At 58.1% G+C, this 27,828-nt stretch overlaps 2 protein-coding genes across 4 annotated transcripts in view; both read right to left on the bottom strand.

The window, feature by feature from the left end:
* Window positions 1-361: 361 nt before the first annotated feature.
* BOLA3 (bolA family member 3) lies at window positions 362-3,934 on the bottom strand. 2 transcript variants are annotated; one of them, XM_085559314.1, is made up of 4 exons: window positions 3,369-3,934; window positions 2,569-2,692; window positions 1,455-1,543; window positions 362-646 (listed from the first exon to the last, which is right to left on the bottom strand). In XM_085559314.1, the coding sequence occupies exons 1-4, from the start codon at window positions 3,786-3,788 to the stop codon at window positions 581-583; spliced, it is 699 nt and encodes a 232-aa protein (XP_085415440.1). In that variant the 5' UTR covers window positions 3,789-3,934; the 3' UTR covers window positions 362-580. The 2 variants fall into 2 exon arrangements, with proteins under 2 accessions (XP_085415440.1, XP_085415441.1); XM_085559315.1 differs by having other exon boundaries at window positions 3,883-3,934.
* A 9,359-nt stretch (window positions 3,935-13,293) lies between these two features.
* Window positions 13,294-27,828, bottom strand: part of TET3 (tet methylcytosine dioxygenase 3) — a 26,668-nt gene continuing 12,133 nt past the window's right edge. The window contains exons 2-10 of one of the 2 annotated variants that reach the window (XM_085559313.1): window positions 23,250-25,407; window positions 20,615-20,705; window positions 19,811-19,904; window positions 18,911-19,119; window positions 17,654-17,804; window positions 17,215-17,304; window positions 16,982-17,119; window positions 16,302-16,638; window positions 13,294-15,984 (exon numbers count right to left, since the gene is read on the bottom strand). In XM_085559313.1, the coding sequence (XP_085415439.1) occupies window positions 14,273-15,984; window positions 16,302-16,638; window positions 16,982-17,119; window positions 17,215-17,304; window positions 17,654-17,804; window positions 18,911-19,119; window positions 19,811-19,904; window positions 20,615-20,705; window positions 23,250-25,362 (4,935 nt within the window). In that variant the 5' untranslated portion in view covers window positions 25,363-25,407 and the 3' untranslated portion in view covers window positions 13,294-14,272. Of the gene's footprint in view, window positions 15,985-16,301; window positions 16,639-16,981; window positions 17,120-17,214; window positions 17,305-17,653; window positions 17,805-18,910; window positions 19,120-19,810; window positions 19,905-20,614; window positions 20,706-23,249; window positions 25,720-27,828 lie in introns of those variants that run through there. The other variant, XM_085559311.1, reaches the window with a different exon arrangement.

Here is a 27,828-nt window from a genome sequence, read left to right as displayed (position 1 = left end):
CCCCCGAAATGGGGCTGGGACCCCCAGAGACCCCTCCCCACAGACTGGGACCTCCTGAAATGGGGCTGGGAGGAGCCTCCTGGGCTCCAAGGATGCCCGGAGTGGCTCAGCTGATTTTTGTTTTGGGGTTTTTTTGGGATAAAAGAGGTGCACTTTGGCACAGAGCCCCAAGACCACCTTCGGGTGAGGAGGAGAAGTGCCAGGCCCCAGGGTGGGCTGGCCCTGGCCCTGTCCTGGCCCTGAATAATAATAAAAGAATAATAAAATATTAATAATAAACTTCCTTCCCGCTCTTCTTTCGGAGGAAAAGGAGTTTCTCCCCTCCTCCCATCCCACAAGGACTGGACACACAACACTGGGAGGGTTTTGCAGCCAGGGGGGCAGCCCTGGGCCCGTCCTGCAGCTCTTTATTGGGGCTGGGGGCAGCCCTGGTTCCTTCCTGGAGCCGTTTTTGGGGCTGGGGGCAGCCCTGGTTCCTTCCTGGAGCCGTTTTTGGGGCTGGGGGCAGCCCTGGTTCCTTCCTGGAGCCGTTTTTGGGGCTGGGCTCTCTGCCGGGGCCGTTCTCAGGCCCGGGGCAGCCTCAGGCCTTGGGGGCCGAGGTGAAGATGCGCAGGCCGTGCATGTGCTTGATCTCCTCGCTCAGCGCCTGCGGGCGAGCGCGGCTCGGGAGCGGCCCCGGTCCCGCACCCAGGGCTGCTGCACCCCGGCCCCACGGCGGCCCTCTGCCCCTTCCTTCTCTCCCATTCCCTCTCCCCATTCCCCATCCCCTCTCCTTCTTCCCATCCTCTCTCCCGTTCCCCGTTCCCTCTCCCTATTCCCTGTTCCCTCTCCCTGTTCCTTGTCCCTCTCACCCATCCCCTTTCCCCCATTCCATCTCCATTCCCTCTCCCCATTCCCTCTCTCCGTCCCTGTTCCCTCTCCCCATTCCCTGTTCCCTCTCCCCGTTCCCTCTCCAGTTCCCTCTCCAGTTCCCTCTCCAGTTCCCTCTCCCTGTTCCCTCTCCCCATTCCCTCTCCCCATTCCCTCTCCCCATTCCCTCTCCAGTTCCCTCTCCCCGTTCCCTCTCCCCATTCCCTCTCCCCATTCCCTCTCCCCGTTCTCCATTCCCTCTCCCTGTTCCCTCTCCCTGTTCCCTCTCCCCATTCCCTCTCCCCGTCCCTCTCCCCATTCCTCTCCCCATTCCCCATTCCCTCTCCCCGTTCCCTGTTCCCTCTCCCCATTCCCTCTCCCCATTCCCCGTTCCCTCTCCCCGTTCCCCGTTCCCTCTCCCCGTCCCCGTTCCCTCTCCCCGTTCCCTCTCCCCGTCCCCATTCCCTCTCCCTGTTCCCTCTCCCCATTCCCCATTCCCTCTCCAGTTCCCTCTCCCCATTCCCCGTTCCCTCTCCCCGTTCCCCATTCCCCCTCCCCGTCCCCTCTCCCCGTTCCCCGTTCCCTCTCCCGTGCCCGTTCCCCACCTGTGTCACCATCCTGTGCTGCTGCACCGGCCGCTTCTCCCGGAACTCCTCCGACTCCACGTGGATCTCGTACATGTCGCCGCAGCCCCCTGGCCACCCGGCCCAATTAACGTTAATTAACTTCAGTTGAAGTCCAGGGTTGAGCACCCTCATGCTCCTGCCCTGCCTGGGGGTCCCCGCAGCCCAGGGGGGGCTGGAGACTGACGGGGCTCCCCCTAAAAACCGGGCTTGGGCAACCAAGAGCAGATTTGGGCAACCAAGAGTGGGTTTGGGGCAATAACGAGTGGGTTTGGGGCAATAATGAGTGGGTTTAGGGCAACCAAGAGTGGGTTTGGGGCAATAATGAGTGGGTTTAGGCACACAGGAGTGGGTTTAGGGCAACCAAGAGTGGGTTTAGGTACACATGAGTGGGTTTAGGCACACAGGAGCAGGTTTAGGATCATAAAGAGTGGGTTTAGGTACACAGGACTGGTTTAGGAGTGGGTTTAGGATCACAAAGAGCAGGTTTAGGCACACAGGACCGGTTTAGGAGTGGGTTTAGGATCACAAAGAGCAGGTTTAGGAGCACAAAGAGTGGTTTAAGTGAAGGTTTAGGAGCACAAAGAGCAGGTTTAGGAGCACAGGAGCGGTTTAGGAGCAGGTTAGGATCACAAAGAGCAGGTTTAGGATCACAGGAGCGGTTTAGGAGCAGGTTAGGATCACAAAGAGCAGGTTTAGGATCACAGGAGCGGTTTAGGAGCAGGTTAGGATCACAAAGAGCAGGTTTAGGATCACAAAGAGCAGTTTAGGAGCAGGTTAGGATCACAAAGAGCAGGTTTAGGAGCACAAAGAGCAGTTTAGGAGCAGGTTAGGATCACAAAGAGCAGGTTTAGGATCACAGGAGCGGTTTAGGAGCAGGTTAGGATCACAAAGAGCGGTTTAGGATCACAAAGAGCAGGTTAGGATCACAAAGAGCGGGTTTAGGCTCACAAAGAGCAGGTTAGGATCACAAAGAGCAGGTTAGGATCACAAAGAGCGGTTTAGGATCACAAAGAGCAGGTTTAGGATCACAAAGAGCGGTTTAGGATCACAAAGAGCGGTTTAGGCGCGGGTTTAGGCGCGGGTTCAGCCGTACCTGAGATATCCACCACCTTGATGGCCGAGGCGCGCGGGAACTTCTCCCGCAGCCGCTGCTCCAGGCGCGACTCCCCGGCCGTGCCCGAGGCCAGACCCCGCCAGCAGCGGCAGCGCAGCCAGAGCTGGGGACGGGAACGGCGCTGAGGGACCCCGAAACAGCCCGGGAACGGGAACGGCGCCGAGGGACCCCGAAACAGCCCGGGAACGGGGAAGGGAAGGGAAGGGAAGGGAAGGGAAGGGAAGGGAAGGGAAGGGAAGGGAAGGGAAGGGAAGGGAAGGGAAGGGAAGGGAAGGGAAGGGAAGGGAAGGGAAGGGAAGGGAAGGGAAGGGAAGGGAAGGGGAAGGTGCCGGTACTGCAGGAGGCAGAAGAAGATGCGGTAAACCGGGAGATGAGATGGGACTGAACCGGGAGATGATGGGACTGAACCGGGAGATGAGATGGGACGGGACCGGGAGATGAGATGGGGCTGAACCGAGAGATGGGACTGAACCGGGAGATGATGGGACTGAACCGGGAGATGGAACTGAACCGGGAGATGATGGGACTGGACCGGGAGATGATGGGACTCAACCGGGAGATGGGACTGGACCGGGAGATGAGATGGGACTGAACCGGGAGATGATGGGACTGGACCGGGAGATGATGGGACTGAACCGGGAGATGATGGGACTGGACCGGGAGATGAGATGGGACTGAACCGGGAGATGGTGGGACTGAACCGGGAGATGAGATGGGACGGGACCGGGAGATGGGGTTGAACCGGGAGGAGGAGCGCTGGGAACGGGAGCTGCCCTCACCGGAGGATCGCGGGCTGGGGCGCGGCGGTTTGGGGGTTCCCTGTGCCCGGGGGACACCGGGAGCAGCGGAAGCACCGGGAGCGGTACCGGGGAAAGGGGAACACCGGGAGAGGGCGGGAAGGGGGACAGCGGGGAGGGGAGAGGGCCGCGCTTACCGGCAGCGGGGGGACAGAGGGACAGAAGGACACGGGGGCAGAGGGACAGAGGGACAGAGGGACACGGGGGCAGAGGGACAGAGTGACACGGGGGCAGAGGGACAGAGGGACAGAGGGACACGGGGGCAGAGGGACAGAGGGACACGGGGGCAGAGGGACAGAGGGACACGGGGGCAGAGGGACAGAGGGACAGAGGGACACGGGGGCAGAGGGACAGAGGGACAGAAGGACACGGGGGCAGAGGGACAGAGGGACAGAGGGACATGGGGGCAGAGGGACAGAAGGACACGGGGGCAGAGGGACAGAGGGACAGAGGGACACACGGACGGACGGACGGCCTCGGGCCCGCCCTCACTCACCGGGGCCCGGCCCAGCGCCGCCGCCATGCCGGGGGCGCGCCCGCTCACCTCCGCTCAGCCAATCAGAGCGCGCCGCTGCAGAGGGGGCGGGGCCAGCGCCGCCACAGCGCCCCCTGGCGGCTCGGAGGACCCGGGGGGCGGCGCCGCCCCAAGGGCGCCACAGGTCACCCAAAAAACCCAAATTGACCCCAAAAAGACCCAAACTGACACCCAAAGAAACCAAAACTGACACCAAAAAATCCAAATTGACCCAAAAAAACCCTAACTGACACCCAAAAAACCAAACTGACACCAAAAAAACCCTAATTGACACCCAAAAAACCCCAAATTGACCCAAAAAAACCCTAACTGACACCAAAAAATCCCAAATTGACCCAAAAAAACCCTAACTGACACCCAAAAAAACCCAAACTGACCCCCAAAAAACCCAAATTGACCCAAAAAAACCCGAACTGACACCCAAAGAAACCAAAACTGACATCCAAAAAACCCAAACTGACCCCAAAAAAACCCAAATTGACCCCAAAAAACCCAAACTGACCCCAAAAAAAACACAAACTGACCCCAAAAAAAACACAAAATGACCCCCCCAAAAAATCCCTCCTGCCCCCACAAAAAGCCCCATCCTTACCCAGAGGAGTCCCCACACTCAGAGCCCCCAACCCCAAAAACCTCAACCCCAAACCCCCCAAAAACCTCAATCCCAAAAACCCCAATCCCAAAAAACACAAAAAAGCCCAAAACTCCCAATCTCAAAACCCCAAAAACCCCAAAACCCCCAATCCCAAAACCCCAAGCCCAAAACCCCAATCCCGCAGGAACTGCAGCCGAGCCTCGTGTTGAGTGCAAAAAATAAATATAAAATTTATTAAAACACCCACAATATTTTAAAGGTATCGGGAATAATAACACAGCCCAACTCAGAATCAAATACGAATGAAAAATAAACAACAACAGAACAAAAAAACCCAAAAAAACAAAACCAAAACCGGGGGGGAGGGGGGAAGGATCCGAACTTGCCATTTTTAGGAATCCTAAAAAATAAATTTATTGAAACACTGGGGGAAAGCAAAGGAGGGCAAAGGGGAAAAACAACACAAAAAGGGAAAAACGATACAAAATAAAATAATCGGCATCAATTTCCCGTCCTAGGAGTATCTACAGTTTAATTACACGTTAATTAATTCATTCATTAATTAATCCTATTGCCTTGAGACGTGGGGAAAGTTCTAGCGCTCCTCGATCCGCCCCCAGAACTTCATTTCAAGTAACCCCAGCCAGGAACCCGACGGGATTTGGGATCCCCCGGTGCCTCCGCGCAGCTGCCACGGCCCCGGACAGCCCCAAAAACATCCCAAAAACATCCAAAAAACACCCCAAAAACATCCCAAAAACCATCCCAAAAACACCCCAAAAACACCCCAAAAACATCCAAAAACCATCCCAAAAACATCCCAAAATAAACCCCAAACAGCGCCGGAACAGCCCCAAAAACACCCCAAAAACATCCAAAAACCATCCCAAAAACACCCCAAAAACACCCCAAAAACACCCCAAAAATAAACCAAAAACATCCAAAAAATATCCCAAAAACATCCAAAAATAAACCCCAAACAGCGCCGGAACAGCCCCAAAAACACCCCAAAAACATCCAAAAATAAACCAAAAACATCCCAAAACCATCCCAAAAACATCCCAAAAACACCCCAAAACCATCCCAAAAACCATCCCAAAATAAACCCCAAACAGCGCAGGAACAGCCCCAAAAACATCCCAAAAACATCCAAAAATAAACCAAAAACAGCGCCGCAACAGCCCCAAAAACACCCCAAAACCATCCCAAAATAAACCAAAAACATCCCCAAAATATCCCAAAATAAACCCCAAACAGCGCCGGAACAGCCCCAAAAACACCCCAAAACCATCCCAAAATAAACCAAAAACATCCCAAAAACATCCCAAAAACATCCCAAAACCATCCCAAAAACATCCAAAAATAAACCAAAAACAGCGCCACAACAGCCCCAAAACCACCCCAAAAACATCCAAAAATAAACCAAAAACAGCGCCGGAACAGCCCCAAAACCACCCCAAAATAAACCCCAAAATAAATCCCAAAATAAACCCCAAACAGCACCAGAACAGCCCCAAAAACATCCCAAAATAAACCCCAAAATAAATCCCAAAATAAACCCCAAACAGCGCCGGAACAGCCCCAAAACCATCCCAAAATAAACCCCAAAAAGCACCACAATAACCCCAAAAACATCCCAAAATAAACCCCAAAAAGCACCAGAATAACCCCAAAAAAATCCCAAAATAAAACCCAAAAAGCACCAGAATAACCCCAAAAAAATCCCAAAATAAATTAAATAAAAAATCCCCCAAAAAAATCCCCAAAAGCGCTGCCAAGGTTCCCCTCTGGCCGAATTCCCGAATCCCACAAGAAACACACTCGGGTTGTTAATTTGGAATTGCCATGGTGCAAGAAAATAAAATAAAATAAAATAAAAAAATAACTATTTTTAAAAATGCAAAAAAATCAAAATAAAATTGAATTTCTAAATAAAATAAAATAAAGTTTAAAAAATGAAAAAAAAAAGAAATTAAATGAAATGAAGGAAATAAAATAAAATTTCTAAAATTTAAAAAAAAAGGATTTCCAAATAAAATAAAATAAAATAAAATAAAATAAAATAAAATAAAATAAAATAAATAAATAAAATAAAATAAAATAAATAAAATAAAATAAAATAAAATAAAATAAAATAAAATAAATAAAATAAAATAAAATAAAATAAAATAAAATAAAATAAAATAAAATAAAATAAAAAAATAAAATAAAATAAAATAAAATAAAATAAAATAAAATAAAAATAAAATAAATAAAATAAAATAAAATAAAATAAAATAAAATAAAATAAAATAAAATAAAATAAAATAAAATAAAATCAATCCAATTTGATTCCCAAATGAAGGATCCCACAGCCCCTCCTCGTGACCCAAGCGGGGAAATCGCGGCGGGGTCGGAATTCCCTGAAGGAGGCGCAGAAATGGGAAAACCCGGCTGGAAACGGGAAAAGGAGGGCAAGGCAGGAGGAAAGCCCCAAAGGATCCCAGAAATTCAGGAAAAAGGATCCTGGAAATGCGGGAAAGGATCCTGGAAATGCGGGAAAGGATCCTGGAAATTCGGGAAAGGATCCTGGAAATGCAGGGAAAAGCATCTCGAGAATGTGGGAAAGTATCCTGGAAATTTGGGAAAGGATCCTGGAAATTTGGGAAAGGATCCCTGGAATTGGGGAAGGATCCCAGGAATTGGGGAAGGATCCCGGGAATTGGGGAAAGGATCCCAGGAATTAGGGAAGGATCCCAGGAATTTGGGGAAGGATCCCAGGAATTAGGGAAGGATCCCAGGAATTTGGGGAAGGATCCCAGATATTTGGGGAAGGATCCCAGGAATTGGGGAAGGATCCCAGGAATTGGGAAAGGATCCCAGGAACTGGGAAAGGATCCCAGATATTTGGGAAAGGATCCCAGATATTTGGGGAAGGATCCCGGGAATTGGGGGAAGGATCCCAGGAACTGGGGGAAGGATCCCGGGAATTGGGGAAGGATCCCAGAAATTTGGGAAAGGATCCCAGGAATTGGGGAAGGATCCCAGATATTTGGGAAAGGATCCCAGGAATTGGGGAAGGATCCCAGGAATTGGGGAAGGATCCCGGGAACTGGGGGAAGGATCCCAGAAATTTGGGAAAGGATCCCAGATATTTGGGAAAGGATCCCAGGAATTAGGGAAGGATCCCAGGAACTGGGGAAGGATCCCAGATATTTGGGAAAGCATCCCAGGAATTAGGGAAGGATCCCAGGAATTGGGGAAGGATCCCGGGAACTGGGGGAAGGATCCCAGAAATTTGGGAAAGGATCCCAGATATTTGGGAAAGCATCCCAGGAATTAGGGAAGGATCCCAGGAATTGGGGAAGGATCCCAGAAATTTGGGAAAGGATCCCAGGAATTAGGGAAGGATCCCAGGAATTGGGGAAGGATCCCAGGAATTTGGGAAGGATCCCAGGAATTAGGGAAGGATCCCAGGAATTGGGGAAGGATCCCAGAAATTTGGGAAAGGATCCCAGGAATTGGGGAAGGATCCCAGAAATTTGGGAAAGGATCCCAGAAATTTGGGAAAGGATCCCAGGAATTGGGGAAGGATCCCAGGAATTTGGGAAGGATCCCAGGAATTAGGGAAGGATCCCAGGAATTGGGGAAGGATCCCAGAAATTTGGGAAAGGATCCCAGGAATTGGGGAAGGATCCCAGAAATTTGGGAAAGGATCCCTGATCCCGGAGGAGCTGCACCCGGGCTGGGGCTGAGGTATCTGCTGGGGGCGCGGGGGGGAGTAGCACCAAGAAACGCCAAAAAAAGGAAAATCAACCCAAAAATCCGGGAAGGGGAAACGAAAGAGGCGGGAGGAGCGCGGAGAGAGCGAGGAGCTGTGGGAGCCTGGGCAGGGCTGGACACGGGATGGACACGGGATGGACACGGGATGGACACGGGATGGACATGGGATGGACACGGGATGGACATGGTGATGGACACAGGATGGACAGGGATGACACAGGATGGACACACAGATGGACGCAGGGATGGACACGGTGATGGACATGGTGATGGACACAGAGATGGACACAGGGATGGGCATGGGATGGACACGGGGTGGACACGGGATGGACACGGGATGGACACGGGATGGACATGGTGATGGACACAGGATGGACAGGGATGACACAGGATGGACACAGAGATGGACGCAGGGATGGATGCAGGGATGGGCATGGTGATGGACACGGGATGGACATGGTGATGGACACAGAGATGGACACAGGGATGGATGCAGGGATGGACACGGTGATGGACATGGTGATGGACACAGGGATGGACACGGTGATGGACATGGTGATGGCCACAGGGATGGACACAGGGATGGATGCAGGGATGGGCATGGGATGGACATGATGATAGACATGGGGATGGCCACAGGGATGGACACGGGATGGCCACAGGGATGGACACGGGATGGACACAGGGATGGACACGGGATGGACACAGAGATGGACATGGTGATGGCCACAGGGATGGACATGGGGCTGGCGCGGTGCTGAGCACCAGGAGCGCAGGGTGGGGTTGGCTGCTCAAGGTTGGTGCTGAAGAGGAACAGCGCCAGGACCGGGCCCGGCCGGGCGGTGCCAGGGGTGTGCCCGAGCAGCACCGAGCTGTGTGCCATGCCCGGGCAGCGTGGGCAACCATCGTGTCCATGCTCTGGGCAACCACCGTGTCCATGCTCCATGCCCAACCACCGTGTCCATGCTCTGTGTCCAGCCATGGTGTCCATGCTCTGGGCAACCACCGTGTCCATGCTCTGGGCAACCACCGTGTCCATGCTCCATGCCCAACCACCGTGTCCATGCTCTGTGTCCAACCACCGTGTCCGTGTTCTGTGCCCAGCCACCGTGTCCATGCTCCATGTCTGAGCACCATGCCCATGCTCCATGGCCAACCACCGTGTCCACACGCCGTGTCCCAGCCCCACGGCCCACACCGTGTCCACACGCCGTGTCCGAGCACCGTGTCCACGCACGTGCCCGAGCACCACCGTGGAGCGCCACGCTCAAGCACCATGTCCACCACACACGGTCAAATCCCATCGTGGCCGAGCACCACGGCCGAGCACGGGTCCAGGAACCGTGGGCAAGCACCGAGTCGAGTCCAAGCAGCAAGCAGAGCACCCGTGTCCGTGTGCCACGTCTGAGCACCGTGTCCACCCACCACCACACCTGAGCACCATGTCCACGGTGCGTGGCCGAGCACCAACGTCCACTCGCCATGTCCGAGCACCAATGTCCAGCATGTCCGAGCACCAACATCCATGCGCCATGTCCAAGCACCAGGTCCGAGCACCAGGTCCGAGTGCTGCGGTCAAGCACTGTCCACACATCATGTTTGAGCACCACATCCATGGTGCATGGCTGAGCACCATGCCCGAGCACCATGTCCATGCACCATGTCCGAGAACATGTCCACCACGTCCATACATCATGTCCAAGCACCGTGGTCAAGCACCATGTCCACACACCATGACTGAGACCACAGCAGAGCACCTTACCCAAGCACCACGTCCATGCACCGTGTCCGAGCACCACGTCTGAGCACCATGTCCATCATGTATGGCCAAGCACTGCACCAAGCACCATGTCCAAGCACCACGTCCAAGCACCACGTCCATCATGTGTGGCCAAGCACCATGTCCAAGAATCATGTCCAAGCACCACGTCCAAGCACCACGTCCATCATGTGTGGCCAAGCACCATGTCCAAGAATCATGTCCAAGCACCACGTCCAAGCACCACATCCATCATGAGTGACCAAGCACGGGGACCGAGCACCACATCTGAGCACCGCACTGAGCGCCACGGCCAAGCACCGTGTCCACAAGGAGTGGCCAAGCACTGTTCCTGAGCACCACGTCCAAGACCACCCCACGTCCATGACCTGTGGCTGAGCACCACGTCCATGACCTGTGGCTGAGAATTTTGAGCCTGAGCACCGAGTCCAAGCACCGCGTCTACGAGGTGTGACCGAGCACCGTGTCCAAGCACTTATGTCCACACGCCATGTCCAAGCACCCTGTCTAAGCGCTGTGGCTGAGCACCATGACCACACACCTGGCTGAGCACCGTGGTTGAGCGCCATGACCACACACCTGTCCGAGCACCATGACCACACACCTGTCCAAGCACCATGACCACACATTTGTCCAAGCACCGTGGTTGAGCACCATGACCACACACCTGTCTGGGCACTGGGGACACCTGGCTGAGCACCCTGTGCAAGCACCATGACCATATGGTGACCAAACACCTGGCTGAGCACCCTGTCCAAGCACCATGATCATATGGTGACCAAACACCTGGCTGAGCACCCTGTCCAAGCACCATGATCATATGGTGACCAAACACCTGGCTGAGCACCCTGTCCAAGCACCATGACCATATGGTGACCAAACACCTGGCTGAGCACCATGGCCAAGCACCATGACCATATGGTGTGACCATATGGTGACCAAACACCTGGCTGAGCACCATGGCCGAGCACCATGACCACACACCTGGCCGAGCACCATGACCACACACCTGGCCGAGCACTGGGGACACCTGGCCGAGCCCACGCCCAGATGTCACCTCTAGCACCTCGTCCCACAGGGAACGGCTCCACCACGACGCGGCGCCTCTTTCCGTTTGCATAAACCCAACTGGCTCCCGGCACGCCTCGAGCTGTCGCTCCGGAAAAGTAAACTTCCTTCTCAACGACATTGCTTAATTTTTGCTTTTTTTTTTGTTTGTTTTTTTGTTTTTTTGTATTTTTTTATCTTGGTTCCTTAATTTGATATATACATTAGTAGCACCTCAGCGAGATGGAATCAGGCAGAAGCGTGATACAGTTTGTTAAAACACCATAGCACCGTTTGTATTACAAGATTTCATTTAATAAAAATATGCCTTATAGAGCCCACAAAGCGTACTCCAGTATTAAAAGGAAAAATCAGCAATTGAGGCACCTCAGGGATTCTGGTTTCCTTCTCCTTCCCATGCCTCATGCCGAGAGCATCGAGACGGAGGGGGACCCCAATTTCCTCGCCCCTTTCCTGCCCGAGGCGAAGCACCGCGGCCAGAAAAGCCAAAGCGGGACGGAGGAGCCGGTCGGGGCTCCCCGTGCCGAGCCCTCCCTGGGGTTCCCACCACGGGCGTTGTTCTAGCACCGATGTGGCCACGACCCGCTCCAAAAGCAGGTCCCCACATCCCGCTCGGTAAAAACATCCCTCCCCGCCGAGCTCCGCCACCCCCGCGGCTCCGGCACGGGCGGGCCGAGCGCGGCCGCCGGGACGGGTAAAGGGAAAAGATTTTGCTTGGAAACAGCCTCTCAGCAGCAAGGGGTAAAGAGCTGTGCATAGATTTCGAGTTTGTGTAGAAGTCAGAAGCGTGCGAATTTGTCATGACTGAGAGTTGAGGTAGGTTAGACGAAGTTGATGTAGTGTAAAAACGTTGAGACTGCAGCAGTTCTCGCTCCCCGACCCGCGGCGCCGGCAGCTCGCCGCTCTCCCGGGCCGAACCGGCCGCTCCCTGCACCGAAAAACCTCTGAGGAAGCAGGACTTAGACAGGTTCCACGGACCATCGCCTTCTCCCAGCGCTCCTTCTCCTCCAAGGCACCCCCGTCGCGCCAGCCAGAGACCCGGGCGACGCCAGCGGGGCCGGCACCCGAACCCGGCCCCGGATCGTCCCCGCCCCGCGCTCCGAACCGCGGCGACACGGCGGGTCCCGGCATCGCCCGCCACCGGCGTCCCTAAAATCTGGCTCTTACAATCCTGATATGCTATTGGGTATTTCTAAGAAAAGCGGGAATAGCTCGTTGAGTTTCCTTGTCAAATATACGCGGCTTTACAGATTACGGTTAAAAAATGAACCAAAAACAAAAACAAAACAAAAAAAAAACACCCCAAAAAAATTCATTAATGATGAAGGACGGACAAAGCATGTTAAATATTCTGCCACTATTTACAGTTCTCCCACGATAATCTTGTTTAAAACATACTGCTTCAAGTTGGGGGGGAGTGGGGGGAGAGGAAAGAGGGGAGTTGTTTGCTTTTTTTAACTTTCGCTTTCTTTTTTTTTCTTTTTTTTTTCCTTTTTTTTTTAAATCTAGGTGAAAGTGCTTTTAAAAAATTTTCTTTCCCTATTTACAGGTTTAAAATCAGACCACGTCAATGTTCAGGCTGCTTTACCGAGATCCTGCTGATCCGTGCCCGTGCGCGATGGGGAGGGGAAGGAGGGTGACGGTAAACACGAGGTGATCCCGGCACGGCGACGGCGTCGGCGCTGCCTCGCTGGCTCTCCAAAAGGCACCTCAAAGTGCAAAAGCAACGACCCCGCGGGGACGCCGGGCCCCGGCTCCGGCCGCGCTCCCGGTGAACCGCGGGGCGGCTCGGCCGCGCTCCGTCCGTCCCGGCGCCGGGCGAGACAATCGACCGAGAGCGTTGGAAAAGCACCACGCGGTTGTCGTCGTTGCTGGGTTGTTGGTTGGGTTGGGGGTTTTTGTTTCGTTTCTTTGAGGGAAGAACGGTGATCCGTAGGAAGGAGGGATGGCACCCGGGGAGAGAAAAGAGCACCGAGCCCCGGCGGGGAAGGCGGACCCGGCGGGCTTTTGGCCAGCCGAGTCTTGGGATTCGCCCTTCCCAGAGCCGACTGCACGGAGAAAGTCCCCCGGAGACGGAAAGCACCAGACTTTAGCAACAGTGATGTACAGAGAGCAACACTCGCTATTCACAGTTTGGGGTTGTGGTTTGTGTTCGTTTTCCTCTTCTTTGTGTGTGGTTTTTTTTTTTTTTCTTTTTTTTCTTCTGTTTTTGTCCCGTCGGCTCCTACGGAGACGCCGCCGCTGCCGCTCGCCCGGAGGCCGCGGGCAAAGGAGCCCCAAGTCCGAGCCCGAGCGCGGCGCCCGGCAGCGGCGCTCCCCAGCCCGGACGTGTCCTGAGGTCTCCGGCGCCGGGAGAGGCGCCGGCTGCTCCGCGGCCCAGAGCCGATCCCGCCGGAGCCGAGACGCGCCGTCCCGGGACAGCCCGCTCGCTGGCGGGCTCCCGTCGCCGCGAGAAACGACTCCTCGAGCCGCAAAATTGGTATTTTTAGGTCCTCGGAATAAAAAGGATTGGATGTTCAGCGTGCCCGGCTGACGGTAAAGCACACGGTCCCGCCAGCCCCCATGCGGCGGAGCTGGAGGGAGTCGCCTCTTGCCTTTGAGCTGGTTTGGTGTTCAGGTTGGTTTGGATTCATGACTAGGGTGGTTTTCCAATGTTGGCTTCTCTTTCGAAGATCGGCTTCGTCGTTGTCATCAGAGTAAAAAACAAAATAAAATCAAATCCAACAAACAGGCCATTTTAAGCGGAATTAAAAACCTCTCCTTGCGGAAGGGCGCTAGGAAATTCATTCGAGGCTAGATTAAAAAACATGGAGATATAAATATGAGATTACCTAAAATCATCAAACACCATCATTCCTCTTGGGTTTTTTAACCAAGTTTTGCTTGGTTTGCCAACTCCTCGCCAGGCGCAGCTCTCCGACGGCGTGAGCCCGCGCCGGCTCCGCTGCTCCCAACTACGTGCTGGGCTCATTTCCTATGGGTTGGATTTTTTTTTTTTTTGTGGTTGCTGTGTTTCACTTCGGTCTCGTCTATTTACTTCTGTTTTCTTCTCCCCCACGCCCGAGGAGAAAGCACCACGAAGCAACGCCGGGCCGCGGCGCTGCCGAGGGTTGAGGTAAGATGGGGCCATGGCGGTCGCCTCGGTGTCAGATCCAGCGGCTGTAGGGGCCCGTCACCTTGGTGTAGGCGTAGGAGGACACAGTGATGGCCGAGTTGGTGGGGATGGCCACCGCCTGCCGCGTGGGCACCGAGTCCCTCCTCTCCTTGCTGGGCGCCTCGGTCGCCAACGCGCCGCCCCACTTGCGCTTCTTGGCAAAGGCTTTGGCGTCCGGCGGCAGCCCCAGGCGCGCCGCCTCCTCCTGCCGGGCCCGAGCCCGCTCCGCCAGCTGCTTCACCTTGGCCTCCCACAGCGCCAGGCCGTGGTTGGGCTGGTTCAAGTTCTTGTGTTGGTAGAAGACGAGGGAGATGCGGGTGGGGTGGCAGCGGTTGGGTTTCTTCAGCGGGGTGGTGGCGTGGAGCTCGCGCCGGGCGCACTCGATGAGGATGGAGCCGTGGGCGGGCGCCACGGCCACGCCGCCGATGTTCTCGTCCAAGAAGTTGTGCTCGCTGTCCGACCACTCCTCTTCCTCTTCCTCCTCCTCTTCCTCCTCCTCTTCCTCTTCCTCCTTCACCGCCTTCTCCGGCAGATCCTCCTCCAGGCCAAAGGGGTCCCACGGCTTCTCCTGGCGGGGCCCTGCCGCCCCCTTCTCACCCACCGCTGCCTCCCAAGGCTTCTCCGGCAGCCCCGGGCTGGGCGCCGGCGTCCTCCGCTCCTCCGCCTTCATGGAGCCCCACGGCTCCTCGGGGAAGCCGGGGAGCCCTGGCAGAGCCGAGCTGAACCCCAGTGACCCCAGCAGGCTCGGGGCGCCCGTGCCGGCCAGCGCCGTCTCCCCCAGCTTGCAGGGGCTCCACGGTTTCGGCAGCAAGCCCGAGCCGTGCGCCGCCGCCGCCGGCTCTCCCGCCAGGACGTCGGGCCACTGCTTCTCCGGCGGCGGCAAGCGCACGGCGGCGTCGAAGGCGCTCGGCTTCTCCCGCCCGCCCGAGCCCGGCGCGCTCCACGAGCCCTCGGCCGTGCTAGTCCTCTCGGGGGAAGCCGTGCCCCGGGGCGCCTTGAAGGGGCTCCAGCGCTGCTCCGGCGCTGTGCCGTGCGCGGGGACGGCCGGCAGCGTTAAGCCGGCGCCGGGAAGGGGCTCGATGGCGGGCGGGGGGTCCGGCGGCTCCTGCTTGATGGGCCGGCTGCCGAAACAGTTCTGTGCAAACGCCGGCGCCTCCTCCGAGCCCGAGCTAGTCCTGTGCGCCCCGGCCGCTGCCGCCGCCGCTTTCTGCTGGCTGGCGTAGCGGTTGGCTCGCTCGTAGGTGCGCTGGTGGTGGTTCTTGCTCCGCACGCTGTGCGGGACGGGCTCGGGGAAACTGCCGTTCCCGTAGGTGTGGTTGAGGTTCTCCTGCAGCGCCGAGACGTCGGGCTTCTTCTCGAAGCCGTTGCTGACCCAGCTGCTCCCGCTCCTCTCGGGCGCCCCGTAATTGAGAAACTGCGAGGGGAACACGTGGTTGCTGGAAAAGCCGTAATACCCGAAGGAGGGAAGCGCGAACTTGGAGTGAAACCCGTTCACGGAAGGCAGATTGGGCTGTGCATAGTAGGAATGGTAAGAGTAAACACTGTTCATGCTGTAGGGGTCGGAGGGCCGGCAGCTGCCCAGCACCGAGTAGCTCTCCACCACGGCGTTGCCGTTGTACTTGAAGGCGTTGTAATGGCTCTGGGGTTCCACCTTGATGGAGGGTTTCAGCGGCTGCGGGGGCATCCCGCCTTTCAACGCCATACCTGTGGGACAGCACACACAGCCCCCGTGACCTGCCGGCCGAGGACGCCACCGGAGGGGAGCCAGGAGCCCAGAACAGTCGGCCAGACTCAGAACTCCCACGCTGATGGGTTTGCCAGCCAACCGCAGAGGCTGGCATCGCTTGCCCTCACCTGGCGCGCCGACATCGATTCGCACCTTCGTGAAAACCCAGCTGGCACAGAGATGCCACCCAGCACCACAGCACAGAGGCCCAAAAATGTCCCCGGCCACACCCCCAGCCCCTCACGCGCGCTCCGGGTGGCTCGGGGCGGCAGGACCTCACCTCTGCCCCCGTTACCTGCATTTGGCTGGAGCGTGGGGAGCTCGAGCGCTTCCTGCTTGATCTTCTCCGGCGTCATCAGCTTCTCTTTCTGCAGCTTCTTCCTCTCGGCAGCAGCTCTCCTGGCCTCCAGCTGCCGCTGCCGGCAGGACTTGGCGGGCTCGGGCAGCTTGCGGACCTCGCGGGGGAAGGACGTGAGCACCTGGATGGCCCCGCTGCCCACCTTGGCATTTTGGTTCTCCTCGCTGCCGAACTCATCCGTGCTGGACATCTTGTAGAGGGGGAGGACGTGCAGCTGCTCATCTTCGGGAATTTTCCCCACCACACGATTGTCTTCCTTCGTCAGCGTGCAGACCTGGCCAGAGCAGGTGCTGTCAGCGGGATGCTGATGGATGTGTGGCCCGTGCTGGACGAGCCGAACTTCCCACTTCTTCACCACACTGAGGTGAAGCCACACCAGCATGGCATCCCCCCAGCCCGCTCTGGTCCCCAGCTGGTGGTTGGAAACCTCTCATGGGGTTTAGGCTGGACAAAAGTAGGTGCTGGTCCCTGTTAGAGCTGAGCAGCTCGTGTGAGGTGTGCCCACACCAAACACCTGGAGTCACCAGGGTGGGACAAGTGGGGATGGAGCCCCTCGAAAAGGAGCATCCCAAATTAGGGGGGAACTCCTCGGAAAGCCCTGCCAGGTGCCTGCTTACCACGGTGCAGCCGTTGTAGAGGTTGTGCTGGTCCTTGTGAGCGTGAGCACAGAAGTCCATGCACGCCGTCACCCCCGAGAACGGCCTCCCCTCCTTCAAGCCCAGCCGGCAGTCGATGGCTACATCCTCGTTGGTGACCTGTGCAGGAAGGAGCTGGTCACCCAAAATCCCCCAAACAGCACCACCCCAAACCCATTCCAGCTGTGTGTGCCAAGGGCCGGGGTGACCAGGACCTGGTTTTGGTAGGCTTGCGGTGCCAGCCTCTTGTAAAGCGGAGCAACCTCGGTGGCCAAGTCCTGGAAGCTTCTCCGGAGCAGCTCTTCCTGTGGCAGGGAAAAGAGGAGGATGTTACCCAGTGGATTTGGCAGCAGGGATGGAACTGGGGACAGAGCCCACAGACAGCACACGGCAGCCAACCCTTCCCACGATATCCACCACGGCACAGAGCACGTGGCTTAAATTCCCCATGAGGATTTCGCCATTCAAGCTCCAGCCTCACTGTCCGCTGCGTTTGACCAAAGAGCCTCTCGGATTTCCACATGCCCCCTTTCCTTTCCTCATCTCTAGCCCATAAAAAACCCCACAAGGAATCCTGTTTTCAGAGTCCTGAAGGAAAGGAGCTCCAAGCCACCACCCCACCAGCGCTGCCCCCGCTCCACCTGCATCACCCACCTCTTTGGGATTGTCTCCCACCAGCCTGAACTTGCGGGGAGTTTTGCTGCGGGCGTATTTGCAGCCGTTGAAGTACATGCTCCAGGAGCAGCCGAAGGAGAAGGACGCACCGCAGGTGTTGGGGTCCTTGCCCTGGCACGCGCAGGTCCGGCTGCGGGGGGACACGGCGAGGGAGCGTCAGCCGCCGGTGCCGCGCGGTGACGGCAGCTCTGGGAACGGGAGGGAGCCCCGCATCCCATTCCCGCATCCCGTCCCCGCATCCTGTTCCTGTACCCTATTCCTGCATCCCATTCCCATTCCGCATTCCCATTCCCACATCCTGTTCCCATACCCCATTCCCATATCCCATTCCTGTACCCAGTTCCCACACCCCATTCCCACACCTAATTCTCACATCCCATTCCTGTTCCCATATCCCACACCCCATATCCCATTCCCGCACCCCATTCCCACATTCCACTCCTGTTCCCGTATCCCATACCCCGTTCCCACTCCCACACCCCATTCCCATTCCCATTCCCATACCCCATGTCCTTTTCCCATACACCGTACCCCATTCCCATACCCTGTTCCCACACCCCATTCCCATATCCTATTCCCACACCCCGTTCCCACATTCCACACCCCATTCCCATTCCCACACCCCATATCCCGTTCCCACACCCCATGTCCCGTTCCCATTCCCCGTTCCACACCCCATTCCCATTCCCATTCCCACACCCCATTCCCATTCCCACACCCCATGTACCATTCCTGTACCCCGTTCCACACCCCATTCCCACACCCCATATCCCATTCCCATACCCCGTTCCACACCCCATTCCCATTCCCGCACCCCATTCCCATTCCCATTCCCATACCCCGTTCCCACACCCCATGTCCCGTTCCCGTTCCCCATTCCCACACCCCATTCCCATTCCCACACCCCATTCCCATTCCCACACCCCATTCCCATACCCCGTTCCCACACTCCACACCCCATTCCCGTACCCCGTTCCACACCCCATTCCCATTCCCATTCCCACACCCCATTCCCATTCCCACACCCCACACCCCATTCCCGTACCCCGTTCCACACCCCATTCCCACACCCCATATCCCATTCCCGTACCCCGTTCCACACCCCATTCCCACACCCCATATCCCATTCCCGTACCCCGTTCCACACCCCATTCCCACACCCCATATCCCATATCCCGTTCCCGTTCCCGTTCCCAGCCGCCTCCCCGGCCGGGCGGTGCTGCCGGTGGCACTCACTCGTCGTTGAGGCCGCAGCGGCGGCTGGTGGGGTTGCCGTACTTGGTGAGGGTGTCGGTGAGCTCCTGGTAGAGCGTGTCCCCCAGCGTGCGGGGGATGCCCTCCCAGGCCAGGATGAGGATGATGATGACGGCGTTCTGGCAGTGGTGCCCGGCGCGGTGCCGCACCAGGCACAGCAGCTTCTCCTCCTGGTTGTGCCTGCGGATCACCTGGGGAGCGCAGGGGCCCGCTCAGACCTGCCGGGCTGGGGAATCCCACGGGGACCCCCTGGGATCCTCTGGATCCCCTGGGATGCCCTGGATCAAGAGGGATCTCCTGGATCCACAGGGATCCCCTGGGATGCCCTGAGCTGGCTGAGGAAGGAGCTGCTGCATGGGGGAGAGGCAAGAGGGTAAGGGGGCTACAGAAGAAGGGTTTGGGCTAATGGGAGAAGGGTTTGGGCTACAAGAGAAGGATTTGAACTACAAGAGAAGGGTTTGGGCTGCAGGAGAAGGATCTGGGCTGCAGGAGAAGGATCTGGGCTGCAGGAGAAAGGTTTGGGTTATGGCAGAAGAATGTGTGCTGCAGAAGGATTTGAGCTGCAGAAGGGTTTGGGCTATGGGAAAAGGATTTGGGCTATGGGAGAAGGGTTTGGGCTATGGGAGAAGGGTTTGGGCTATGGGAGAAGGATTTGAACTACAAGAGAAGGGTTTGGGCTGCAGGAGAAGGGTTTGGGCTATGGGAGAAGGGTTTGGGCTGCAGAACAATGATTTGGGCACTGGACACGCTGTTCCCCAGGTGCCGAGCATGGGCAGCCCCAGGGAGTGAGGTTCCCTCAATTCCTCCTTGCCATAAATCCAGCATCCCTCCCCTGGCACAGGGAACTGCTGGTGGCCAGGCACGGGGACGAGGGGCACTCACCCACTTGGCGATGGGGCAGCCCCGGGAGCTCTTGCCCTCCTTGCCCGTGTAGATGACCTTCTCGATGCGGATGGCCTTGCCCTTCTCACCGTACCTGCCGGGGCACGGCCGTCAGCCCCGCGGCCCCACAGAGCCCCCGTCGCCCTCGTGGGCCCCACAGAGCCCCACAGAGCCCCCGTCACCCTCGTGGGACCCTCAGAGCCCCACAGAGCCCCCATCGCCCTCGTGGGACCCTCAGGAGCCCCACAGAGCCCCCATCACCCTCAGGAGCCCCACAGAGCCCCACAGAGCCCCCATCACCCTCAGGAGCCCCACAGAGCCCCCATCGTCCTCGTGGGCCCCACAGAGCCCCACAGAGCCCCCGTCGCCCTCGTGGGCCCCTCAGAGCCCCACAGAGCCCCCGTCACCCTCAGGAGCCCCACAGAGCCCCCATCGTCCTCGTGGGCCCCACAGAGCCCCCGTCGCCCTCGTGGGACCCTCAGAGCCCCACAGAGCCCCCATCACCCTCAGGAGCCCCACAGAGCCCCCATCGTCCTCGTGGGACCCTCAGAGCCCCACAGAGCCCCCGTCGCCCTGACAGGACCCCAGTCACCCTCACTGGACCCCACTCACTCTCTCAAGTCCCCACTTCCCTGACAGGACCCCACTCACTCCTCACTCCCCTGACAGGACCCAAATCACTCTCTCAAGTCCCCACTCCCCTGACAGGACCCCGCTCACTCCCCACTCCCCTGACAGGACCCAAACCACTCTCGCAGGTCCCCAGTGCCCTGACAGGACCCCAGCCCGGGGAGGGGCTCTTACCGCTCCTCCATGAGCTCCCGGATGGAGGCCACGGTGGGCCCCGAGCCCAGGTGGGTGTAGTAGGGCCCCTCATCCTTCTCCACGATTTGCTCTGCAGAGACAGGAGGGGCACAGAGGTTTTGGGGTTTGCACCTTCACCGGCTGCCCCGAAGGGTTCCAGACACCCAAATCCCCTCAAACCGAGCTCTGCTGCACCACAAATCCAGGGTTTGTCACCAGCAGCTCCTCATTCCCTGCTCTGGAGGATTGGGCCAGCACGGAAATGCTGCTGGAGAACCCTCAGCCATGACACCCACCCCTTTTTGGGACCCCAAACCGCCCTGAGCAGGCACAGCCCTTGGAAGGACCCTGGCAGTGACCACAGCTCCATCCAGGGAATCTGCTCTGGCCACTGGAGCTCTGCTGGGTGGGAGATTCCAAACCCCCTCCTCATCCTGCTGCCCACCAGCTCCCACTGGCTGGGTGGGTGGGAGATGAAGATTCCAAACCCCCTCCTCATCCTGCTGCCCACCAGCTCCCACTGGCTGGGTGGGTGGGAGATGAAGATTCCAAACCTCCTCCTCATCCTGCTGCCCACCAGCTCCCACTGGCTGGGTGGGTGGGAGATGAAGATTCCAAACCCCCTCCTCATCCTGCTGCCCACCAGCTCCCACTGGAGCTCTGCTGGGTGGGAGATGCAGATTCCAAATCTCCAAACTCCCTCCTCGTCCTGCTCCCAGCCCAGGGTTCCTGTCCAGAGCCTCTCACGGGCACCAGCCCAGCTGGGTGCTGCCACCATGGGATGATTTTGGGGGCAGGGAACTCTTCAGGCTTTCCCAGAGGATTTGGGGATGCTCATGGGATGCCCTGAGCTGGCTGAGCCCCTGTGAGGAAGGAGCTGCTGCTGGGGGAGAGGCAGGAGGGAAAGGGGGCTGCAGGAGAAGGGTTTGGGCTGCAGGAGAAGGATTTGAACTACAGGAGAAGATTTGGGCTATGGTAGAAGGATTTGGGCTGCAGGAGAAGGGTTTGGGCTACAGGAGGAGGATTTGGGCTATGGGAGGAGGATTTGTGCTACAGGAGAATGGTTTGGGCTACAGGAGAAGGATTTGGGCTATGGGAGAAGGGTTTGGGCTACAGGAGAAGGGTTTGGGCTACAGGAGGAGGATTTGAACTACAGGAGAAGATTTGGGCTGTGGGAGAAGGATTTGGGCTGCAGGAGAAGGGTTTGGGCTACAGGAGGAGGATTTGGGCTATGGGAGGAGGATTTGTGCTACAGGAGAAGGGTTTGGGCTACAGGAGGACGGTTTCGGCTACAAGAAGAGGATCCTGGGGCTGCAGGAGAAGGACACTGGCACACAGCCCCACACAGAGCAAACCCCTGGGATGCTCCAAAACCACCGGCTGGGATGTGTCCTGCACCATGGCCAGGGCTGATGTGTCTTTGCATCCCTCTGCTCTCACCACCCTGATTTTCATTCCCATCATGTCCAGCTGGCCGGGAGCCAGGCCGAGGAGAAAGCCAGGCTCAGCTGGGCTGCAGCTGTCCAGACAGGGATCAATATGGGATGCTTGAAAAAAGCTCATTTTATTACAGCCTCCAACAGCCCAATAAAGCACCGAGCCCTCTCCTGCTGCATTTCTTTCTCCCACAGCTTTTCCCTGAGAAAACAGAGGAGTGGAAGGGGGGGAATCCCCCCTCTCCCAGCCCCTAACAAATCTTTTCCTGGCAAACTCCGAGGCTGGGTGTGAGTGGCTTCAGGAAAGCTTTCCCTCCTCTCTGTGGAGCTTGGGCTCATTTCTGGTGCTGTTTACAAGCAAATAAATAAATAATCATAAGCTCCACTAACAAAGTGCAGCTTGTGCTTAGCCCTGGGCATCCTCTCCCAGCAGTGAGGGGGTGCTTTTTCCAGCTGGATGCCCCCAAATCCTCTCCTTGCTGCTCCCAGGGGAGCACATGGGTCCAGTCTAAATATTGGGGAGGGAATATCCAGCTCCCCACACTCAGATGGAGGTGGGCTGCAAGGACTGGGTAGGAATTCTCTAGCACCTGTGCAAAGTCTAAGAAATGCCAATGCACACCAAAAATAACCACAAAGAACCTCACAAATCCAAGAGTTTGGTGATTTCTCAATGCACCCCAGTGGGATTGGCCAGTGAACAAGGCAACATCCCAGCAGCAAATTATTTCTCCAGTGATAAGCACAAGCATCAAGCCAAAGTTTGGGTTACTCAAAGCAACCTGAACCAGCGAATTTGGCTGAAAACACCAGAAATAACCAGGTGAGAGAGAATTTAGGTGGGTTTTGGCACTGGGACCACCATGGATTCAGGTGGTTGGGGTTAAATAGAAGGAAAACCCAAGAGCCCTTTGGTTTTGCTGCTCATCCAACCCCCCCAGCCCGGCACAGCCAGTGGCACCAGCGCCACCCCCGCGCTGACTCAGGCAGGCACTCGGCATTTCCATCCAACTGTAAAAACAAGAGAGTAGGAGAGAAACCAGAAGGGAGCTCCACAGCACCGGGGTTTCACCACGTGAGTGCCATACCTCCCCAGAAATCGGGGCTTTGCTGATGCCAGGGCTCCCTTATCCACCCCAGGTCAACCCCACCCTGCAGAGCCACCTCTGCCGCCCTCCCCAGCACGGCTGCTCGCTCACCAACACAGTCACAGGTGGGGAATTCGGCCTGTGCCCTCTTGGCAGGGGTGTCCAGGAGGCTTTTGGTCGGCGTGTCCAGGTATTTCAGCGGAGATTCCAAGAAGCTGCTCAGGGTCGGCGTCAGCGGCACCTCGTCCTTGGTGGGCGTTCTGTCGGCGTCGTCCGCCTCTGGGTTTTGGCTTTCCTCAGAGTAAAAACACGTGGTAGACACCACGGTGATAGCACCAGAAGACTCGATTTTGATCTGTTTGGGGGAGCGGGCAGTGAAGGGTGGCTCTGCCAGCGGCCCCTTCCCTGGAGAGACGCTTTTGGGAGCGCCGCTGGGAGCCGGGCCGGCGGCGGTGGCCGCGGTGGGGGACCCTTGCGGGGCTGGTGCTGGCCCCCCCGGCGGCGGGGCAGGCGTCTCGGGGGGCGGCAGGCTGAAATTCTCCCCAAATTCGGCTTCAAATTGTCGGATGAGCTCTTCCAACTTGTCATCCACCATGATGGGAGCCGAGCCGGCCGGCGGCGGGGCAGCCGGCGCTTCCTCCGAGCCGGTGGAGCCCGCCGGCGCCGCGTGCATTTGGGGGCCCCCCCCGGGGGCACCCCTTTCCTGAGAGTCGGGAGCCGGGGGGACGCCGTCCGGGGGGTTTGGTGGCGGGGGGCATGCTGCGGGCAGGGGTAGTGCAAGAGGCTGGTGCGGGACGGCCGGCGGCGGCTCCGTTTGCATCTCTTCGGCGGGGGGTTCGGCGGGGGGTTCGGCGGGCGCCCGGAACCCCTCCAGGCTGATCTGCCAGAGGGGCGGGAAGAGCGGCTGCGAGTCCTTCTGCTTCGCCTTCTTGATCTGCACTTGCTTGCGGAGAGGTTTGGCCGGCGGGGGCTTTTCGGGCGGCGTTTTCTTCTTCTTCTCTTTGGGCTGCTTTTCGAAGGGCTTGGGGGGCGCGGCGGCGGTGCCGGGGGCCCACCAGCCGCCCGGCCGCTCCGGCGGTGCCGCCGCCGCCGCCAGGCTTTGCTCGAGGAAGAGGCTGCGCTTGTGGTGGAGATGCTGCTGCAGGACCAGCTGCGTCTTCTTGTGCAGGTCGGGCTCTGGTGGCGCGCGGGGGCCGCCCGGCGCTTCTTTGCTGGGTGCTTGCTCGGGGGGTTCCGTTTTGGGGGCTGTCACTTTGCCGGCTGTCGCTTCGGGTCTCTTGAAAGCCGCCTTGATGTAGTCGTCAGCGTTCCCCAGCAGCTGCTCCAGCTCTGCCATGGGGTCTCCAGCCCCCGCTGCCCCCTCGGCCTCCAGCCCCCAAGAGGCGGCGAAGTTCCCCCGCGGAGGCGCCGCGCCAAAAAACGGCTCCGGCGCTGCTCCCGGCTCCGGCGGGTACCGGGGCTCGTCCCCTCGCTGCCACGCGGCCCCCGGCGGGCAGAGGGGGCCGGGGCCGAAGGGGACGGCGGGGGGCGGCGGGGGCTGCCCATCGCCCGCGGGCTGGGGCAGGGCGGCCGAGAGCTGCGTCAGGGCTTCGATGGCTATGGCGGTCTGCAGGCTGATGTTCTTCTCCTTGGCGATGGTCAGCGCGCTCTGCGAGAAGGGGAGGCCGTCGGGCGGGCACGGCTCGGCAGCCTCAGGCACCGGCTGGGGGTCAATAGCACCTTCTGGGGGAGGAGGCGGGGGGACGGCGGCGGCGCGGGGCCGCGGTGACGCCAGCTCTTCTCCGAGAGCCGTCTTGATCTTCTGCTCCAGCCATTCCAGGTAGTCGGGGCACTCGGGGCCGTCGCAGTTGCAGTTGGGGGGCTTCACGCCGTGCTTGGCCAAAGCCAGGGCGGCCTTGAGGGCGTGCAGGTCCTCTCCCCGTGGCACCCCGTCCGCCGTGCCCAGCCCGCCCCGGCTCATCTCCGAGTCGAACAGCAGCGACGGCGATCCTGGCGGCGGGAGCCGGTAGGAGGAAACGGCTTCAGCCACCGCGGAGAAGGCCACCAGGTTCCGGACGTCTTCCAGGTGGGCTTTGCCAGCGGCGGGCGGCTGGCCGGGTGACCACCTGCTGGGCTCCATCAGCACGGTACCCCCCGCCTCCGGCCGGCCTCCATTCACCAGGCTGAGCCCGCTGCCCTCCTTCAGCCGCCTTTCTTCCACATAATTAATTGGCCCTTCTTCCATTTGGCTTCTGCTGGGTCCATCAACCGCGTCGCCCGCCAAACCTGTCTGCGAGCAGGGAGAGAGAAGAGACGTGAGCATCCCCATGAGCCCCAACCCTAATTTTTCCCCTCTGCTTCCTTTAGTTCCCCTTTCCTCATTGCATTTTCTGACCAAGGAGGAGAGAAGACGTGGAGGAGCCACGCGAGGAATGGCTGCTGGCAAAGCCACGCGGGTTTTGCCTGGCTGAGTGAGAGAGGAGCAGCTCAGCTCAGCTCGTGGCCGCTTTCCACCGTGCCCTCCCACGTCCCCACCCCACCAGCCACTTTCGAAATCACTCACGGGGACCGCTCGGGATTTCCATCACCCGCCGAGGCCACCACGCCCGCGGTGGCACAGGCAGGGTGTCCCTGGCCACGGTGGCACAGGCAGGGTGTCCCTCACCGCGGTGGCACAGGCAGGGTGGCACAGGCAGGGTGTCCCTGACTGTGGTGGCACAGGCAGGGTGCCCCTGGCCGCGGTGGCACAGCTTGCCCGCGCTGAAGGAAGCGGCACCGGGAGGAGAGGGGGGTTTTGGAGCCATGCCAGGAGGGAACATCCCGGCTGGCACGGCAGGAAGCCGCCGAGTTGGCCACGCCGGTGCCAGGGGCTGTTTCACCCCAAATAACCCCAAATCTGGATCAGCACGGCCGGCCAGGGCTCCCGGCAGCACCGGGGCCGTGCCAGGCACACGCCAAAGCCACCCGGCCGTGCCAACGCCGGGTGGTGGCACCCGGGGAGTCCAGCACCGCAGCGTCCGGGCTGGACAGCCTGGTGAAGACCCTCCAAGGGCTCTGCCAGGGATGGAGGGGGTCCTTCTGCTCTCTGTGGTGCTCGGCACGGGGATTTCGGTGCCAGCGCGCCGAGCTGTTTGCTGACAAGCAGGGGGAGCTTCCAGCCAGCTAAAAAATACAGCAGAGCTCGCTGGAAAAACCGTGCCAAGGCAAGCAGAGGCTGCGGGCGCAGCTTCCTGCCGCTGGGAGAGCCGAAATACAAAGTTAAACACAGAGTTAGGGCTCCGAAATACAAAGTTAAACACAAAGTTAGGGCTCCGAAATACAAAGTTAAACACAAAGTTAGGGCTCCGAGTTAAGCCGGGTTCAAAGCCCCCGCGTGTGGCTGCTTTAACCCTTGCGGCTCCACGGCTTCGGCACAGAGTCCTTCACCCTCGGCGTGAGAGCGTGAGCAGAGGCACGCTGCACAGATAAGAACGCGACGCTGGAGAGATAAGAACGCTACGCTGCTGACTCCTGGAGAGATAAGAACGCTAAGCTGCTGACTGCGGCGAAACCTCGGAGGAACCACTCCCAGCACGGCTCTTTCCAAAAAAAAAAATCCCTTTTCCCCAGCGGGAAACCCCCCGGGGCAGCCCAGCGCTGCTCGGGCATCGCGCCGTGATGCTTTCAGAGGGTTTCAGAGGGGCTCCGGTGCCTCCGCGGCGATGGGACCGGTCCGGCAGGTCCGGGGAGAAAGCGCAGCCCGGCAGGGTGGGGACAGCACGCCTCCGCTCCCCTTGGCACAGCCGGCAGGGAACGGCCTCGCCCGTCCTTCCTCCTCCTCCTCCTCCTCCTCCTCCTGCCCAGCCCAAGGGGATTCTCCCCAGCGCCGGGGAGATGAGCGCCCCGAGCTCCCCTCTCCTGGGCTCCGGGGATGCCAGCCCAGGGAAATGATGGCAAACCTGTTTGCCAAGGGTTTGCCCAGGGGGGAACCTGCTGGGAAAGGGCAGGGGAAGTCCCAAAAATCAGCCGCAGGGCCAGGGAGGCACCTTGGGCTGCTCCATCCCAATTCATTCGAAAGCCCCATAAAATTCATAAAAATACGTAATTCATTAAAAGTTTCATTTAAAAATTCAAAATACATTCAAAAGAACCCATAGTCCATCGTGTGAACTAAAGGAAGGAGCAAACATCTCACGCTGCTCCTAAAGGGTTAACCTGAAAGGCAAAACCTGCCCCAAATCAGTGGAGCAAAGAAAATTCGCACAAGTATATATACACACATATATAAATTAAATATAAATATATATACATATAAAACCCGATTTTTTCCTGGCTGTCCCATCCAGCTCCTTTTGTTCCTGGCCCTGCTGGCTGCAAGGTGGAACGACCCCGCAGCTTCTCCCGAAAAATCCATCTCCCTTCCCCGTTCATCCCCCCTCACTGCCGTGGGCACCAACTCCTCCACCTCAGCTGATTTTCCTCGGAAAAAGTTCTGCCTGCCCAAAGCTCCCAAATCTCCTTCCATTCACTCCGAGAAAGGATAAAAAGCTGAGGAGGGGAGGAAATAAATTAAAATAAAGAGAAAACCAAGTGATATGGTCGGGGCTCCTGCACATCCCCTTCTGCACCCTCCAGCCACTACACAAGAGGAGAAAATCCCCGTGAGGACAGACAACAATATTTTTTTGTAAATCCGTTTTTCCTCCCTTTTTAAATCCCCCTCTCCCATTTT

Source organism: Lonchura striata, chromosome 22 (assembly GCF_050655825.1).
Source record: "Lonchura striata isolate lonStrDom1 chromosome 22, ASM5065582v1, whole genome shotgun sequence".
NCBI classification, from domain to species: Eukaryota; Metazoa; Chordata; class Aves; order Passeriformes; family Estrildidae; genus Lonchura; species Lonchura striata.
This window is presented reverse-complemented; position numbering and strand designations above follow the sequence as displayed.